This window comes from Tympanuchus pallidicinctus, unplaced genomic scaffold (assembly GCF_026119805.1).
Source record: "Tympanuchus pallidicinctus isolate F22 unplaced genomic scaffold, pur_lepc_1.0 scaffold22, whole genome shotgun sequence".
NCBI classification, from domain to species: Eukaryota; Metazoa; Chordata; class Aves; order Galliformes; family Phasianidae; genus Tympanuchus; species Tympanuchus pallidicinctus.
The window spans coordinates 26,330,599-26,348,186 of NW_026294739.1; the positions used below are offsets into that span (position 1 = coordinate 26,330,599).

Genomic DNA, 17,588 nt, shown 5'->3' on the forward strand with positions numbered 1-17,588 from the left:
TAATTTCTGACTGCCTGGTTTGGATGCAGAAAAGGTGGATTAGCCAAGGAATTTACATTTCTACTTCCAACTGTTATATTTAGCTCCTGCCTGCTGAAATGTTTCCATCATTACCAATGCTACCTAAAATAATTGCTCAAATATTTACAAATTCACTTGTTTCCAAGTTGTCAATAAGGAAAAGAACAGTTAAAACAATCCACAGGTCAGACAGTTATGAATACAATATTCTAAGCTGGGTTTATTTTTTTTTTCTAGACATTAATGTATTACACAAACACAATTAAATGGGTGGGAGGGCAAAGGAAATATAGGAACAGGCAATCCATTAACAAAAACAAAGCAAGGCCTTGACATTCCTTCTGTACTTACACATGAAAATGTCCCCTAAAGTTAAGTAGCTCTCAGTCATCATAGCTAGGATCTCAGATATATATAAAAAAAAAGCCTCACAACTCATTAATGTTTGTCATAACCAAATTTTAATTAGTTTTAGAATTTCAAAAAATGATTACCTCATGCAGTGTACAAAGGCCTTAGAACAAATTCATTAATGCAAATGAGATTAACTACTTTGGGTTTTTTTCTTTTAAACAAATAAGAAAAACAAAACTTCAAGGAGTTTCCAAGAAGTCATTTAAGCTAGTTTTCCTCAATCATTTTTGAGCACCTAAGAAGACACCGGTCACTTCCTTGCACTCCAGAAGTTCCTTCAGAAGTACATCTTTCAATGCAAAGAAGTTCTTGTAATATAACTAAGAGCTCTCTAAATTACAAGAGCTTCAAATGACATTAAGTGCAAAAATGTTTTCTTAGTGTTTTCCAATTAATGAGGTAAATAGTTGCTAAAAAAAACAAACCAAAACAACCCAAAGCCCAACCAACTAACCAAAACCAACCAACAAAAGCAACCAACAGAAATCCCATGAACAAAAACCAGGGAGTTAAGCAGGATATTAGCAGGACATCACCTCTATGTACACTGTATGGAAAGAAAAAGGCAAATCCGAAATACGTGGTTATGGTGCACAGGAATGATGTGAAAGGGGAAGAGAGGAGGAAAAAAACCAAACAAACAAAAACTAGAATCAATACTTCCCCAGCAGAATTTTAAACCAAACCACTCAGCAGATCCCCAATGGCTGAAAAGAAAATGTGTTTATTAACATGTCTGGTGAGCTGGACTATCAGTGGAGCGGCCACACAATGGTTACAATTATAGCTGACTGCCTGACAATGCTGGGAATGTAAATGCTGCTCTGACAGCTGCATCACATCCCAACCAACTACACAAAGACTAAAAGGGCCGTCCAATTAGGAGTTCTCACGGCAGCCACAATTACAGAGCAGTAGTTCCCCTACTCATATATTACATGGCAAACAAGACTGAGTTAGCAAAATGCGTTATAAAAAGTATAAAAGTTTTTAAAAAGTTTCTAAAAACTTACTCTTCTGGGAAGGAGAAATGTTAATCTGCAGCCTGGCATCATAACAATAACTGAAGTGGTTGTATCAGATTGCTGGTGATCCACTCCTTGCAAATCAGAGGTGCGTTTGTAAAATGCCCCAGGGTGAATGCCTGAAAGCCGGCCAGACAGTCGGGGAATTTCATTATCTACAGCACAATCAGCTGTGTTTGTAGAGGGTGAACTAACACTTGGGTCAGAAATCTCTTCACTTGGTAGGCAGAGAACAGCGTGAGACAGAGGATCTAACAGACAATTTTCAGTTTGGTCCTACTGTCCAGATCCCAAATGCAGTCCTGAGAGTATTTTAGGTTTCTTCCTATGGGACCTGCCTCGCTGGGGAAGGTGTTCTTCTGCAAGCTTGATGAAATGTGGCTTGGAATCCTGACAAAACCAAACAGAAAAGGCCATTCTCAGGAAAAGCCAGTTTGAATTTGAAAGACAAGGAAAGCATGAGCTGACAGCTAAGGTAAAAAAAAATAATCAAGTTTCTCTTCCACAGGATTACCAAACCCCAAAATTCATCATCCTGGTTGGTCTGCTGTTTGTCAGAAGGCAAATCTGGCCCCTGCTCACACTGGCTACTGGCCGTGACCACTGCGAGCTCCATTCAAAGGAAGCAAATCCCAGCTCATACAGGCTGGCAGGGCTGGGGAAGGACACACTCCTGCTCTGTGCTCACCTACAGAATCCTTCTGTCATTTCCCCACTCCTTGGAACGCTACTCAAGAATCCCCAAACTCATGGTGAACTCTTCCAATCCCAACTGGTTTAAAGCTCAGTAAAAACACAGCAGTTTCCATCCAAATCTTCAAATATTTTTTCTACTACTTTAATAGCTTTTTTTCCTCACTGCAGGGCATGTTTTAAAGCCTAAGAAAAACAAGCTCTCGTATCTAAATAGGGAAAATGTTGCAACAAGGCGTGCAAAATTCATATCACCTTCCCCAGATTTCAAAGTTCACAACGCTATCAATCCAAGCCCCAGTCAGCTCCCATCTATTCTTTGGCCACACAATAAGGCCTTCTTAATCTAAAGACTACAGTGGAGTTAGTTGCTGTTCAAGCTGATCTGACCTGCATTCACCTAAAGAAATACTTTCTTTGAATGCTCGAGTGTTCCAGAAATCTGATACTTAAAACTCAAAAATGTACTGTAAATGGCATCTAATGTTACTGAAAGAAATAATAAAAAAAACCCCAAGATTTACAACACTGAAGACCCATTTCATTTTCTTCTTAGCTTCTGAGCTCCTTTGAATTGCTCTGTAACTTCAAGCTCATCACTTTCTACTCCGCCTCTCACCTTTGTCATTATAATCCCAGCCAAAGATTCAACCTTATTTTTAAAATGTCAGCGTAACAGAATATGTGTGAGAATGCCAAAAACCACAGGTGACAAAAATTAATCCTCAACATTCAGGAGATTAGCATAACCTCTCTTGCCATATCACCCCTTACAAAGTAAAAGAGATTTTGGGGTGTTTTTTTTTTCTTGCTTTTGACCTTAAATGTGAGCTTAATCCAAAAAACACATTCACTGTACGTTTGTGAGGCTTCAGAAGATACCTTTTCCCCCTATTTAAAAAGAAAAATAAAGAATCAAGGTTAGAAAGAAATGATAAATACAAGGGTCCTTGGGAGCCCACCATTAAAGGGTGGTTATCCAGAAGCAGTCATCTTCCCCGATCCTGATGTTTTTTTGTTTTTGTCTTTTTCTTTTTGTCCTCTGTTTTGGGTTTCAGTGCACAGACGCATGCGGACACACCAGCAATCGCTTTGGGTAAATCAGTTCCTTTGTACCACTTATTTTTCTCCTTATCATAAACTTGGACTGTTTTGGAGAAGACCGTTTCTTCCCAGCTGTAGCCTCCAAGTATATAAATTTTGCCTTCCCAGACAGCCACCCCTGACTCACTGTTAGCTTGCAGCAGAGGAGCAACTCTGGTCCACTGGTTACATTGAGGGCTGTACGACTCCACGCTCAGAATGTCAAAACGAGCCATGGTTTCTATGTTGTCATCGCTGCCACCAATAGAATAGATATTGTCCTGTAAGGTGCACATGCTGTGCCACCCCCTGGCAGTGATCATTGGTCTCTTCTCCTCCCAGACATCCGTGCGGTAGTCGTAGCACAGCAGGTTTTTTCGGTACGGGCCGATTTGGTAATCGTGGCCACCTGAAATGTACACAAATTCCTTGTAGACTGTTCCAGCGTGGCCGTAAGTAAACCTAGGACAGACAAACAGAAACAACCCAGCTTAGTACTTAAGGATTTTAGCAAAATGCACAAGCATTCAACGAGAAGCAGCGCTGAAGAAAACAGGCAGTAACTAAAGACAGAATTCCTTTTATTTATGGGCATGATACCCGAGCTATCTACCTGCTGCTCTACCACTTCTGCTAAGCAGGTGATAACTTCTTTGGTCGCCCCAACACAAGGCAACAAGCTTCAATCACAGACCACCTTTCAAGTAAGACGAAACAAGATGATAGAAACCAACTTCAGACATGCTGTTTCCACAGGGCACAGAGAAAACCTCTTTGATCAGCTGTAATAAAGCTGCTGCAAAATCAATTCTTGAGGCTTTTCTTAACTTCACACTCAGATAATTCTAACCAAACCCTTTTGAGCTCTTAGAAGAGGAATGCTAAGTGAGGGACAGCCTTGGCTTCCTTGAACATACCCTTCCTGCACGTGCCTTTTTTCTCTCTTTTCTTTCTAAAAGAAGTAGCTGCAGTACCAGCCATGGCAAAATTGATAGGAAGAGCCCAAACAATTTAACAGTCCCAAGGCTGCAGAACAATGTATACTTCACCCTGCGCTCATGAGCCTCCGCTACCATCCTCTGTAGTCATGGTCTCAACAACTCAACCTCTATAGCAGACAAACTTATGTTAGCATTACTTTAGCCAGGAATGCTTTTGAACTGTGCCTCAACATGCTTAAAATTCAGTGTGGATAGAACCTGAAGGTGTTTTTATTTTGTAATGCAAGAGTTTGTCTCAGCTACACTAACTTCTTCCACACATAAACGCCAAGTGCTGTTATGCCAGGAGAATAGGTGCAATAGAAAGAAAGCCCACATTTACCCTGAAAGCATGATACTTTGGAGAACAGCTACAAGAAGCTCATTATTCTATATGTCTACCAAAACTTCTGATCCCTGACCAGTGTCTGAATCAGACATGTCAGTAAGCTCCTACTTCAAGAAACAGAACAATCGTTGACATGCTTGACCTAAGAATGCTGAGTGGCCAGGACAGCTAACAAGGGCTGATGCTTCAGAATGACACTGCCTGTTAGCCACCCAGAAAAAAAGGACAGGACTAAGGTGTTATGCAAAAAGACAACTCAAAAATTCCTCAAAAACAATCTGCCCAACTCTGGGAGAACAGCACTCATGCTTGGTATGTCTATTTGACACAAAATTCCCTGCGCACACACATTCCTACTTTTGCACCTGCCAGAAATGCTGTGGCAGGTGTAAGGTAGATTAGATGCATCTCTACCTTGTGTTGGTCTGTTAGGGACAAGAACTGGCAGCATAAGCCTCAGGTGGCATTGAATCAGGTTGCTGCAGATGCTTCTCTATATACACACGGATGGGTCTTAAAAGGTAGAGTATCTAGGAAGTAAGGATGGACAATGTTTGGGAAAAAAAACAGAAGATAAGAAAATAACCAGTGATATTTAGAGAAGTAGGATGAATATTCTCCTACAGTACCAAGTAAGAGGAATTCTATGCAAATAAGAAACAGGCACAATCCACTCTCAAGCGCATGAAGGCAGTCTAGCATAGACAGCTACAAAAAAAGCACTTCTGCTTTCCTTTTTGCCTCCATCCGGCAACGTCCAGTGAACTGCAATGGCTACAAGAGTAATTTGAAAAAGGCTATCCTATCTGAATCATAAAATTGGCCATCAACTTGTTATTTTCCAGTACAGGGAAATAGTACTGTTGAAATAGCTTAGAGGTGTTTTCACTTTGGCTGACGTATGAAAAGATCATTCAAAGTTGTACTCACACAGCTTTACATTAATAGAAACTGCATGAAACCTAATGCACAAATTGAGAACAATCAGTAAGAATCCTTTCTAGAAGCCATGTGGTTTCAACAGCAGTATTTCTAAGCGTGCAACACAACAGGACACTTCAATGCCATGGGTCCAGACATCCCCTGACAGAAAGCAGTGAGTGTTTTGGCAGCACCATCTATAAGAGTGGCCAGAAAAAAGATAAAGGCGTTAAGGAGAAAGAAGTTTCAATTCAGAACATCTATTAGAGCCAACTGCCAATTTTGAATCTTTCCCAGACATAACGCTGCCAAAATTACAGCTTCTGTCACAGTAACACCATTTGGTGAGCACTATCTACAATTTATGTTCTTAGGCAGAAGAAACCCCACGCACTTGGCCTAAGTTGATACAGCTTTGGGAATCCCCTACTCCAAGCAAAGCCCTGGCGAGCTGTGGTTGCTCAGAATCTTGATGTCCACCTGTTGCAACCATGCAAGATTATTCACGACACGACTAGTAGAACAGACACCAACATTTATTAACCTGTTCCAACACATTTCCTCACACAACTGCTTTCAGTTGTTCTGCCAAAGTTTAACCTGGAGCCACTCAATTAATTACACTGATGTCTACAGCAGACTTTTTCAAAGTCTACTCAAAATGAGAACACGTTGCACAAACCTCTGCTCTGCCAAACTCGTCAGTCACCGCCGTTCCCTCGTGGGCTAGAAACTATGTCAGCAACTGCTTCCAAAGAGCTTGAGAAAGTGCATAAAAAGATAGAGACCTCTCCTACGAATGGGAAAGCTCAAGACTCTAATGAGATTCAGGCAACATTCACTTGGAACAGACTTAGGTCTCACTTGTAGCAGACTTGGGCAAGGTCCATCATTTAGCGTGGCTAATGCTTCCTATGTCAAGCACCTGCCTCAAGATGCTGTGCTTTCTTTTCCAGAAGACAGCACTACTTCAGTCAAAACAACTTTGCTCCTTCCAAGGACGTGGTGAGGGAAAACAACGTTTTGACCATGTTGGGATGGGAAGGGGGTGGGGAGGAATATGAAGCAAAAAAGAGCCTGGAAAGGTCTTCCTTAGAGAAGCATTGCAGTTCCTGCACACAGTACTGTGGATGTAGAACTTGGAAATGGAGACTTGTGTAGCAAGGATGCAACCTCTGCCACGGCAAGCTATGACCCTTCCAAGAAGAAAAAAGTAATCACAAAGACAAACAAAACCCCTGCATTTTATGTATGTTCAGAGTAGAACCTTTGACAAATATATCTTATGAGAGTCCAACGTCACACAGCTCAAAGCAAACTATGTAAGCCAATACCCTAGAGCGATTTAACACTTCCCTCCAGCAACTGCCTGGAAGACAATTCCTCTTCTGAGAGCAGACAGAGACAACACCAGAGCCATGGGCAGGGCGCCTGTTTCTGCTGGCCATGTGCCTAAGAGGACAAAAACCTGCAGATTTTTTCTTCAAAGAGAAGATGACAGAAGAACACAGGAAACAAAAGGCTGTGCAGAGACAAGTCTTTCATCCCTCCAGCGCTGTCAGCAAACACATCTGAAGCACATCAGCAAAGGACTGCCCAGAACCCTTCCTGCAGCCAGTCTACTGCCAGTCACACCTCTCCTCGAGCTCCAGCAATATTTTTGTCCCTCCCTTAAGAAATGTCGTTCACTTCTATCCTGACTTTCCTTTCTGCAACCTGCATGAAGGAACAGGACAGAGCAGGCAGGAGAAAACACAGAACAACTTTGGGATGCAGCAATAACTTAAAATATTTGCAGTACTACAGCAGTTTATCAACCAGCTAAATCAACATAAGTGGGATGTCTCCCATGAGGGGAACTTTTGCTTAGGCAATCTAATAAAAAACAACAACAACACCAAAACCAAGAAAACCTCCCCAAACCAAAGTTCACTTTTAAATGCTGCAGCTGCAAAATTCTCAAAGCCAACACAGAGGTACTGGTAGGAACACGTGGACTGCCTCTTTTCAGACAGCCTGCTTGCCTTAAGCCAGCCGTGCAAGCTTCCCTCAGACCATCTAAATGCTGGGAAAAACATACCCAGGTCTGTTACAAAGTGTTTTTCCAGCAACATAAAGTGCATTCAGGTCATGTCCACATTTCATCAAAAATGTTACCAAAAAAAAGCTGTGCTACAATTTCTATGAGATGTTACTGCCATCTCACAGGTCATCCCAATTACTAGAAGGCTTTCCTCACGTGAAGCCTCTCAGGAAAGGCTGTGGTGCTTAGTCTCAACTGCTAGACCTGCCTGTGCGAGCAGAAGGAAACAGAGAAAGCATCCTGCTTCCTAAAAGCACTCAAGCCCAACTGTTAGCTTGGATCAGACTTGCTTTGCAGCACCTGCCCAAAACAGAACTGGGCAGCAGGCTTCTGTGCCTCCAGTGGCTGCCAATGGCTCTGCAACAAGGGGAATAGGGGAAAAAAATGAACTCCGAATTCAAATGATTCTAAGTGATTCTAAGAAAGCAGGTACTGCAGGTTGCAGACATCACAAAAATGCCATCCATACAGCCAACACCCCTATAACTTTGATGACTGAAATACTACAAAACCTCAGTAGCTGTTTGCAAATGAAACACTATTCTATCACACAAACAATTCAATATCCTGAACTGGTGTTACTTACAGTAAGAGTTGCACTACTAAAGACTTCCAAAAGCAAACCAGCTAAGTTTGTAACTCTGCACACATGGGGGAAGGGTCACATCTGCCAGAGTTATCTGGTATTTGAAATATAGGTAAATGTGGTTCATTTGCAACAGCCAATCTAAGCAGCCAGAGAGAAACATCTGACAGGACAACCACCACTCTGAAGAGACAAAGCAAGGCCAAATAAACTATAAAAGGCTTCAGCCAACATCTAATCAGTGCCTTCTGAAACTCAACTCCAAGAGACCTTGGGAAAAACGTTTCAAGAACACTAGAGCAAAATCACAAGATCTCTTCTGTCCTTCAGATGTTCCGCGGGACAGAAATTGAAAACACACATTGCTTGGAAGAGATGGTTGCTCAAATAACACATGCTGATAGAGTTTGCTACTTGCAATAACATGCTGGTCATATTGCCCCTTGCTTCCCTTCTAAGGATAGCCATTCATCATGTAAGCTCCCTCTATCCTTCAAACACAGGACAACCTTCCAAATATCTCCGTTACCTTGGCAAGCCTGCTATATAGGACCACGAATCCTTCTGAGGACTATAGGTCTCCACTGAAGAAAGAGCCCCATTTTCGTTCCTGCCACCAACAGCTACCAGCATGTCAGTTATAGCTCCCAGGTAGAAATCCACACGACGTTGTCTCATGGAGGCAACCTGCCAAGAAATAACATGTTGACATCTTCAAACACCTGGTAAGCAAGCTGACAGTGTACACTGCTGCCTGAGGATAATTGCTTCTTCCCTTTTATTTGAGAAGCTACCACTTTTTATCCATTACATTCATAAAACACTTGTGGTTCTTCCTGCAGGAGCACGGTACATTGCACTTATTCACAAAACAGGAGACAGCAGGAAGCACCTGAGCTCACTCTGTGAACGTTTCAGTTTCACATGGATGACCTGCCCAAACTCTGCAAGCGATGTACATTGGAAGCACTCCAAAAAACCCAACTGAACCTCACAGGATGATTGCTTCAAAACATAGGAACAATATCACGTTTTACAGATACTGCACTGGTTTCAGGGTTTTATGGCAGGACTGTAAGTGAATAAGTCACTCCAAAGCAGCACAGAAACGTTTGGCAAATATCAGAGATGTTTTCCCTTTGCATCGGACCCATCTCTTGTTTAGTTACATGTGCTACTGCTCAGAACAGAAGAGCTGTGCAGTCACATCTAGGTCTATTTTAGGTTACCTAAAGAGTTGCAGGTGGATACTGTCCAGGAATTCTACTGCTTAGATACCCAGATCCCAAGTGGAGTTGAAAATATGCATGCAGCTCAAGAGTTCAGGGCAGAATTTAAACATTCCCACCAAAGATTCCACTAAAATAACTCATTCTTTTTCCATTTCCAAGGGTTGGCACATTAGCTATTTTAACACATCCTTTCCTTCCACCAAAAAGATGAAAACACTCTGAACATTAAGAACTTCATACAGAGAAATAATACAGCTTAAGCCTCACCTTTATCCACTGGTTACAGCGGGGATCATACCTATATAGGAGGTTTGAAGCCGCATCCCCTCCGTTGTCTCTTGAAAAGCTGCCTCCGGCTATGAAGATGAAACCTCCCAGCACTGCAACACAGTGGTGACTTCGTCTGGCTGGCAGAGGGGTCTCTGCTACCCACTGCCCCTTTCTGACATCCAAGAAACAAGTATCATCACTCAGTTCCAGGCACCGTTCGGAAACCTCCCCCCCAACAAAGAGCAGCCTTTCCTCGCAGGTCCGCAGGGCTGTCCGCTTGTTTTGCAGCACTGGCTGAGCAGTGACGTTGTTATGGTAGTTTACTGCTTCTTCTATGAAGCCCTCACAGTTTGCTTCTTTGGGGAGAAGGGAGCACACAGCAGGTTTGACTCGATGGAGGAGATCGCTTTTAGGTATCAAGGGAAAGTGAATGTTATCCAGAACCTGGTAAGCCTCGTTCTCCCTTTCTGGGTACTGGGTAAGCCACTGCAAGGCAGCCTGCAGCAAATCATGCTCGCACTCCTGCTGCACATTGCTGCTGTCCAGATACTGGCACAGCTTCTGCAAGGAAACGTTCTGCAGGAAGTCTGGAGTGAAAGACAGCGTGCCAAAGTTCTGCAGGATGAAAGAATCAATGTAGGAGTCGAGGCGCTTCAGGTTGTAGATAGAGGCCAGCTCCTGCAGGTACAAATAGTTCTCCTCGCTGACTTCATTCTCCAGATACTCACAACAGAAGTCCACAACCTTCCAGATCTGCAGCAGGTGAGCTGTTTCGAGCACGTAATCAATATTGCCTCCATCCAAGGACAGCTCACTTCCGTAAAGAAAGTCCACCACAGCCTTGAGACCAATGTAAGAGGCTCCAAAAAGTTCAACTTCTTTTTGATGAGCTTCTCTCATACCAATGGTGAACATAGAGTTGAAGTAGTCGCTGCAAACAGCCAGGAGGTTCCGATGGGCAGGGACTCTCTGCTCATCCACAACGAGGACGATATCACAGAAGAGCCCTCGGTGCCTCTGTTCGTTCAGACTCTGAAGAACCAGACTAGAATGGTCATCCCATCTGTACACCTGGAATCAAAAAAACTACACATAGTCTCAGGTGTGTTATCCTCATCAAGAAGAATTTCAGCATTCACCAAGCATTTTCCCATTAGATGTATTTACACATAAGAAAAAGTGACTTCTGTTGTACATTGATAGCAAATTCTGGTTTGAAACTGTTGGCACCCAGCACACGATAAGCCCAGGTGCCTCTCCTCACTTGCAATGGCCTATGCAGGCTCTGCCTGCTTCCTCCTATCCATTTCAGTTATAATTCACTCCTACTTCCTCCACAGTGCTGCATCCAAACAGCCTCCCTGATGATTTACACGGGCACAATTTTCTGAAACTCTTCCACTCATTGTCTTCAAGATACAATGCTGACATTTCCTTTCTTTCCTGTCCCACAAACGACTTCTTACAGAGCTCTTCACAACTAAGCTACTGCCTAAAGAAGACACGCATACAGCAGTATGCCAAATTTTCCCTCAACCCCTGCACTGTTTGGGTTAGTGCTTGCTTGACAGCTGCCCCCTCCCAAGCCTTGTCAGCACTGTGCACTGGTAAGCTCGTGAGGGTAAAATTCCTCTCTTTCCTTATTATCCCAGACACACACGCTGCATTTTTGAATAGCTGTTTATTTATGTGCAAAGATGCACACATGAATAACTTACTCCCATAAGAAAACTATTACATGCTTCCAGAAGCCAGGTAGCTTTTGTTGTAATGAACAAGGCTAAATATTTCTCTTTTAAAGAAAGTGGAAAACGCCCTCTGTTAAGTGCCCTTCTGGGAATGTTCTGCCCCCAGGCATTCTTCCCACTGCTCTGTACCTGCCTCAGAGCTTTGGAGGCAACCTGTGTTCCCTTCCTTCTCACCTGCTCACCAGTCTTAAGAAGAACCAAATCAGAGTTATTTTGTCACCCCTTGCATGCCCTGCCTAACAGCTACAGAAAGAGCTGCATCGAGTGACACCACTCTGGGGCTCTTTCTTGCGAAGGAGCAGAATGCCTTATGGTACAGTCAGTTACCTTATGAGCTCTCTTAATAAAAGCCAGGTTAAATTAAAAGCAAATTCACAGCTTTAATTACCAATTCCCAAACAGATGGTTGTGAGAACATGTGAAATAAATGAAAGGAGGTAGAAAGGAAGCACGTCTTTACACTGTACCTACATGAGTTCTAAACAGCACTGGCTGTAAGGCTGGATCTTGCCCAGTTCTTCAGCCTGCATTCATAGAAATGACATCTTGTAAAGGTGCCTCAGCCTTTATCTACATTGGAAGTGGTCACACATGGACTGATGTCTCTTCAAGCTGCCCAGGCATTCAGCCTTTCCATTCCTAGGCTACGGATTCTCACTTTCTGCTCTGCAAATCCTAAATATCCTTGGCATTCCCTGATCCTAAGCAGAAATCACATGATTATTTCCATTAGGCCAAGCCATTAATGTGGGACAATTGCAATGGAACAACTTCTCTACCCACCTGGATGAGAAAAGTTCAAGCCCTAGGGCCAAGTTCTTTCCCCTGTGCTCAAACCTTACTCTAGATACTCAGTCTTGTATGTACAAAAGGATGATTACCAAATTACACGATAAGCAGGATTAACATGCATAGCTCACCACTGTCCAGACACGATGGCAGCCAATCGTCCAAAGTTAATGCCAATTTTGGGAGCATGACCTCCTACATCTGCCTTTTAGCAGCTGTGGTACAGCAGCAGGCAGGCTGCCAAAGATTAAACCCAAATTAATAACCAAATGTGTTGCAATAGTGATTGTTCAGCTGTGCAGCAGCATTTCCAAGCTAAACAGCAAGCTTGCTTCCCTAACACGACATACCCAGAAGCAGGCATCTGTGGTAAAACTGACCCTGGTCATTTACTTTCTAATTCAGGTCCAGAGTGTATGGAACAGCCCTCCACATACACCTGACAGCCTCAGCAAGAACCTGCGAGGGCCATGACTGCTCCCTGAGAGCTTCAACTTTCTCGCCTCGAAGCTGCTCCAAACAAACCAACCCACTGTATTTAACTTTTACATAAGAATTTGCTTTTCACATCCCCACCAAATGTCAAAACTTGACGGTTTCTCCATAATCACACTGTCATTGTTGACACTCGGGGCAGAGGGAAGTGCAGTACATCCAGACCTCTGTCTGCTTCTCTATTTAGACTTCGACTAAAGGGACTTTTACCAGATGTCTCAGTGACAGCCAACTGGTCTCCCTTGGGTTTTGCTTATGTTCTTGTCTAAATAATGGTGGCTAAGCTCCCACAAAGCTTCTGTTGGAGTAACTTTCTACACACAAACACACAGAGTTAAACCAACCCAAGTGATGGGGCTTCAATAAATAACTCTAAGTTTTCTGGGCCTAAACTCTTCAGTTTTCTCACCCTCTGCCTCATCATATTCTCTGAACTTAAGATGGTAACTTTGAGGGAACAGTAACACTGCCCGAGAGAGGCACCAGAAGAAAATACACAGGTTTTAAGCTTTAGAAAGTTTCATCTTCATGTTCCTTATCTTGAGAAATGAAGATGCTCAAGCAGAGTTCAGGGAGCAGAGGAGGTGGGAAGAAGAATAAAAGCAGTAAAGGACAGACCATACATTTGCAGCAGCTGTGGTGGAGGACAGAGGACAAGAGACAATAAACATCGCTCTGAGTCTGACTCACAGGATAAAGTTATCGGATTAAACCCAAAGCATAGTTGTATGTTTTTATAAGTCTTTGTAAGTGGCTGATCATTTCTCTGATATTCCCTAATGGCACCATTGTGCATAACGAGATTACACCAGGCTGCAGGAGTTGCCAGAGATTCCTACTGACTTAACCAGCTGTGCAGTCAGCAGCAATAATCCTGACCACAAACACACAGCACAACTTGTACTGCTCAAACCCGTGCTGCTGTGTGGAGCTGCTGCTACTTCAGAAAGCAAGCATAAAAATTGTGCAGCTGCTTCACACTTCCATTTGTACAGTGAGCAAATGACAGAAGCTGATAGCTGCACTTTTCTAAAGCAAGACAAATTTTATGATAAATACAAGCAGCTTTCACAAGCTATTACATATTATATTATATATAGGCCCCAGGACAGCTTCAGCATCATCCATAACACCAAGTTTAACAGAGTGACAGCTGCTGTCTAAACAAGAAAACAAAACAATGCTGTCAACTTAATTGATTTTTAATAAGATGAATCATTGGTACGTTCAGAATAAACTACGAAAATGGCAGGCAGGTCCAGCACCCAGGAGAAGATGACATTGCTAGGGATGCATTTAAAGATCTGTTCTGTTTATCCCTTATCTTTTGTTATTATAGCTTTCAGAATGTTAACTTTTTGGATTCAAAGATGTAATTAACTGTTAAAGCAGCACCAGGACTCTTGAGGGACGCAGAGGGACATGAGATCTGTCTCATTCCAGTTTGGTAACACAGATCTGGGCACTGAAAATTGTAGCAATTGCTGGCAGTGAAAGGTTCATTGCCTGCAGCACCCAGTGCTCACACCAGAACCAAATGTCACTGGTACAAAACAAAGTGAACGCAGTAATTAGTGCTATGTTAACAGCTTGCAAAGCCGAGGTCATCATCTTCAGCTCACCTGCAAGGGCCTTCTGCAGATTCCCAACTGGGGCCAATGGATTATTTCAGACAGAGATCTCATACCAAAACAATTACCTTTGCAAACCTAAGGAAACCCTGAGTTCCTCAGAACAGCTGCCTGTGGGATCAAGGCTCTCATCTACAGAATGAAGGTGACATCTAAAAGTAATCCTAGCTTTGATTTGGTGAGATGGGTCAATACGTAAAATTCCCAAAATAAATCTCGTTTAATGAGTGAAGCTTTGGCGCAGAGCAAACACTGCTGTGATGGTGTGGGTTTCTTTTCTAAGTTATGAGTCACGATGAGCAGCTCTTCATTCGCTGCTGCTTTTTTTCTTTAAAAAAAAAAACCAAAGCCATTAGAGAGCAACTTGCTTCTGAAATCAAAGCCTTGTGTGCAGGCACTCCGCTGCTCTCACACGTCCTTCTAACAGCTCAGAACATTCGCTTTCCATCCAAGCAGCGCATGGAAAGGAGATTCCCCTCACTTATTGGCACAGAACACAAACCAACCTTCGAGGACTCGCTGATTTTGTGCGGGCGGCAAATCCTGGTCTGCCTGGTGCTCTCCATGGCGGGCTGAGCCGCGGAGCTTCTGGAACAAAGGCAGAAAGAAGCGGTCAGCAGCGCACCTCAAAGCGCCGTAACAACGTTATACACCGATACGATCCATTCGCGGTGGGTGTTCTTTCTTTTCTCGTCAACGCTCATCGCGTCAACAAGTTGGGCGCCATAGGGCACAACCGAAGAGCGGTGCACGAAATACTGATGACACAGCGCTTACCCGCACCGCCCGTCCCCGCTACAGCTGCCCGGGGTAAGGACCGCTCCTTCCTGGGGAACACGGCCGGGCTCCGGACCCCGATGCCCACAGGTGGGGCAGCCCCAGCAGCGCCGACCCCGGCCGGAGGAACCGCGAAGGACCGGCGGCAGGACGAGCCCCAGGGAGGAGCGGCCGCGCCTCCCCGCTCCCACGGCCCGCAGAGGGGAGGAGAGCAGCGGGGCCAGCTCGGCTCGCCGGGCCGAGGGGAAGGGGAGGAGGAAGGAGGTCATTACCAGAGCTCGGCGCTCCCGCGGGGAAAACCCGCTCCGCCGGCCGCCGCGCAGCCGCCCCGCGCGGCCATGGCTCGCCCAGCAAACGCGGGCGCCGTGCTGGGCGCTCCGGGCAGGCCGGGGCCGGGAGTGGGACGGGCAGGAGGCAGAGCTTCGGCTGCTCCAACCCCGGAGCGGGCGGGGAGACCGCGCTGCGAGCAAATGGCGGCGGGGTGCTGCAGGGGCGGGATCCAGCGCGGCCGCGGAGGCGTCAGCGCGGCCCCGGTGCCGGCGGTGCGGGATGCCGGCGGTGCTGCCGGGCGCACGGGACACGCGGATGTTCGGAGTGCCGGCGCCGTTGCCCGCATCGTTAGGGTTGGAAACGATATCCAGTCCAACCAACGGCTTCCTGCCCAGCAGGAAAAAAGAGCCATGTGCAGAAGGTGGAAGTCTCCAAACTCCTGTATCAGGGCTCGCTGAAGCCAGAAATGCGGGTTATTTTCCCCTCCGTGCGTTAAAAGGAAAAAAAAAAATAATCCGTGAAAATGTGTTAAAGGCAAAGAAGCAAAGGGAAAGGGTCGGTCCTATGAGGAAGCATTGAATACGAGGGGTTGAATACAACCCAGTGAATGCAATTGGAACATTCCAGCTCCTGGGCCATAGCAGAGCTGATAGAGATGGAGCTTTTCTCCTTCTATGGGAAATGCCATTTTGGTCACCCACCATCCCCCAGGAAAGGCGGGGAGCTGAGGATGAGACAAGGACAGTCAGCTGGGACGTGTATAAATAGCAGTAGTGCCAATGGATGATGAATGCAGACTAAGAAAAAAACGTATTTTTTATGAGCACTCACGGTCAGCATAAAGACTTTAAATATATATATATATATACATATATATAGAAAATGTGTTCCAAAAGGAAATCAATAGAAATTCAGACCTATTAATGTGTGGTGATAGCATCATCCAGAGCCTACAGTATGGAGTGCCACGCACCTGCATGCTGTGTGCTACACCTGTGCTGCCTTCCCAAAGATTCCTCTGTCCCCAATGACATCACCTTCATCACAGCAATGCACTGCAGTAATAAGCTCACATTTGGGGCCCCGACTCTATAGCAAAGCTCACGTCATTCCAGAGCATGGAGGAGACTACTGGCAGGATTGGAGCTTCACACTGTGTGGCATTCAGTGATGCGTCCCACAGGTAACACAGGTGATCCTCCCCGAGGACTCTGGAAATGCTGAGTGGCAATGAGGTTTCTAAACGGTTCAGGCTTTCCATTTACAGACTATACAGACAATGCGTCGAATAGAAAAATAATCCCCCAAAACTGTAAAAAAATTGTAATCAATCTGAAAGAGATGGGATGCTTTTATCATGGAATGGTCTCTTTTATTATTAAAATTGCAAAATCCAACGTCCCGGGTTTGGTGGATTCTCACTGAGACGTGCAAGGAGTGGTTTTTAAGACTCTGGTCCTCAACATCTGGTGCGATCTATTCCAAGCCGAGGAGCGCTGCGCCAAGGACCCGTCTGTGCGTGCACAGTGCAGTCAGTCCTCACCACTGCGCCCCAAAATCGCCGTCTCCCTTTAGCGGACTGACTCACGGGTTTCTTTCCAGCACTGGAAGCGGAGCCCGGCAGGGGGAGATCTCCGCATCCGAATGGGGCCGAGCCGCTCGCAGCCGCCCAGCCGCCCGCACCTGAAGCGCTGCGGCCCCGTCCCCCCGAGCGGCCCGCAGCGGGCAGAGCCCGGCTCCCGTTCACCGCGGTGCCGAGCGGTCCGGAGCGCGCCGGGGCGGCTGCGGCATCCCGCACAGCGCGGCGGCACCGCCGGCATCCCCCGGCACGGGCGGGCAGCCCCTCTCCTACCTGCGCACCGCGCCGCTCCGTGCCTCCCGCTCGGCTACCTGCCGTGCGCCCGCCCCGGCTCGGGGCCCCGCCGCTGCTCCATCTTGCGCGGCGCTCCTCCTTCCTTCCTTCTCCTCCTCCTCCTCCTCCTCCTCCTCCTCCCTCCCGCAGGGGCTAAGCGGACACCGGCGGCCGCTCCGCGCATCACCGCGGCGGGCCCGAGAGCCCCCCTGCCCTCCGCCCGCCCAGCCCCGCATCCCCCCCCGGCTCTTGCATCACCCCCGGGCCCCAGGAGGGGCGGGCGAGGGCCGGCTCAGCGCGGGCCATTGGCAGCCGCTGCGCGGCGGGGGCGGGCCGGTGGCGGCAGCGGGTTCGGCTCGGCTCGGCTCG

The 17,588-nt window shown here is 45.9% G+C and overlaps 1 protein-coding gene across 4 annotated transcripts; it reads right to left on the bottom strand.

Annotated features, from left to right (window-relative positions):
• Positions 1 to 459: 459 nt before the first annotated feature.
• On the bottom strand, positions 460 to 17,501 carry KLHL36 (kelch like family member 36). 4 transcript variants are annotated; one of them, XM_052686779.1, is made up of 6 exons: positions 15,370 to 15,713; positions 14,827 to 14,905; positions 9,655 to 10,728; positions 8,685 to 8,842; positions 3,116 to 3,698; positions 460 to 1,850 (listed from the first exon to the last, which is right to left on the bottom strand). In XM_052686779.1, exons 1-5 carry the CDS (start codon positions 15,711 to 15,713, stop codon positions 3,143 to 3,145), a joined length of 2,211 nt encoding a protein of 736 aa, XP_052542739.1. In that variant the 3' UTR covers positions 460 to 1,850; positions 3,116 to 3,142. The 4 variants fall into 4 exon arrangements, with proteins under 4 accessions (XP_052542739.1, XP_052542740.1, XP_052542738.1 ...); XM_052686780.1 differs by lacking the exon at positions 15,370 to 15,713 and adding an exon at positions 17,220 to 17,501 and having other exon boundaries at positions 460 to 3,698; positions 14,827 to 14,908; XM_052686778.1 differs by having other exon boundaries at positions 460 to 3,698.
• Between the last annotated feature and the right edge of the window lie 87 nt (positions 17,502 to 17,588).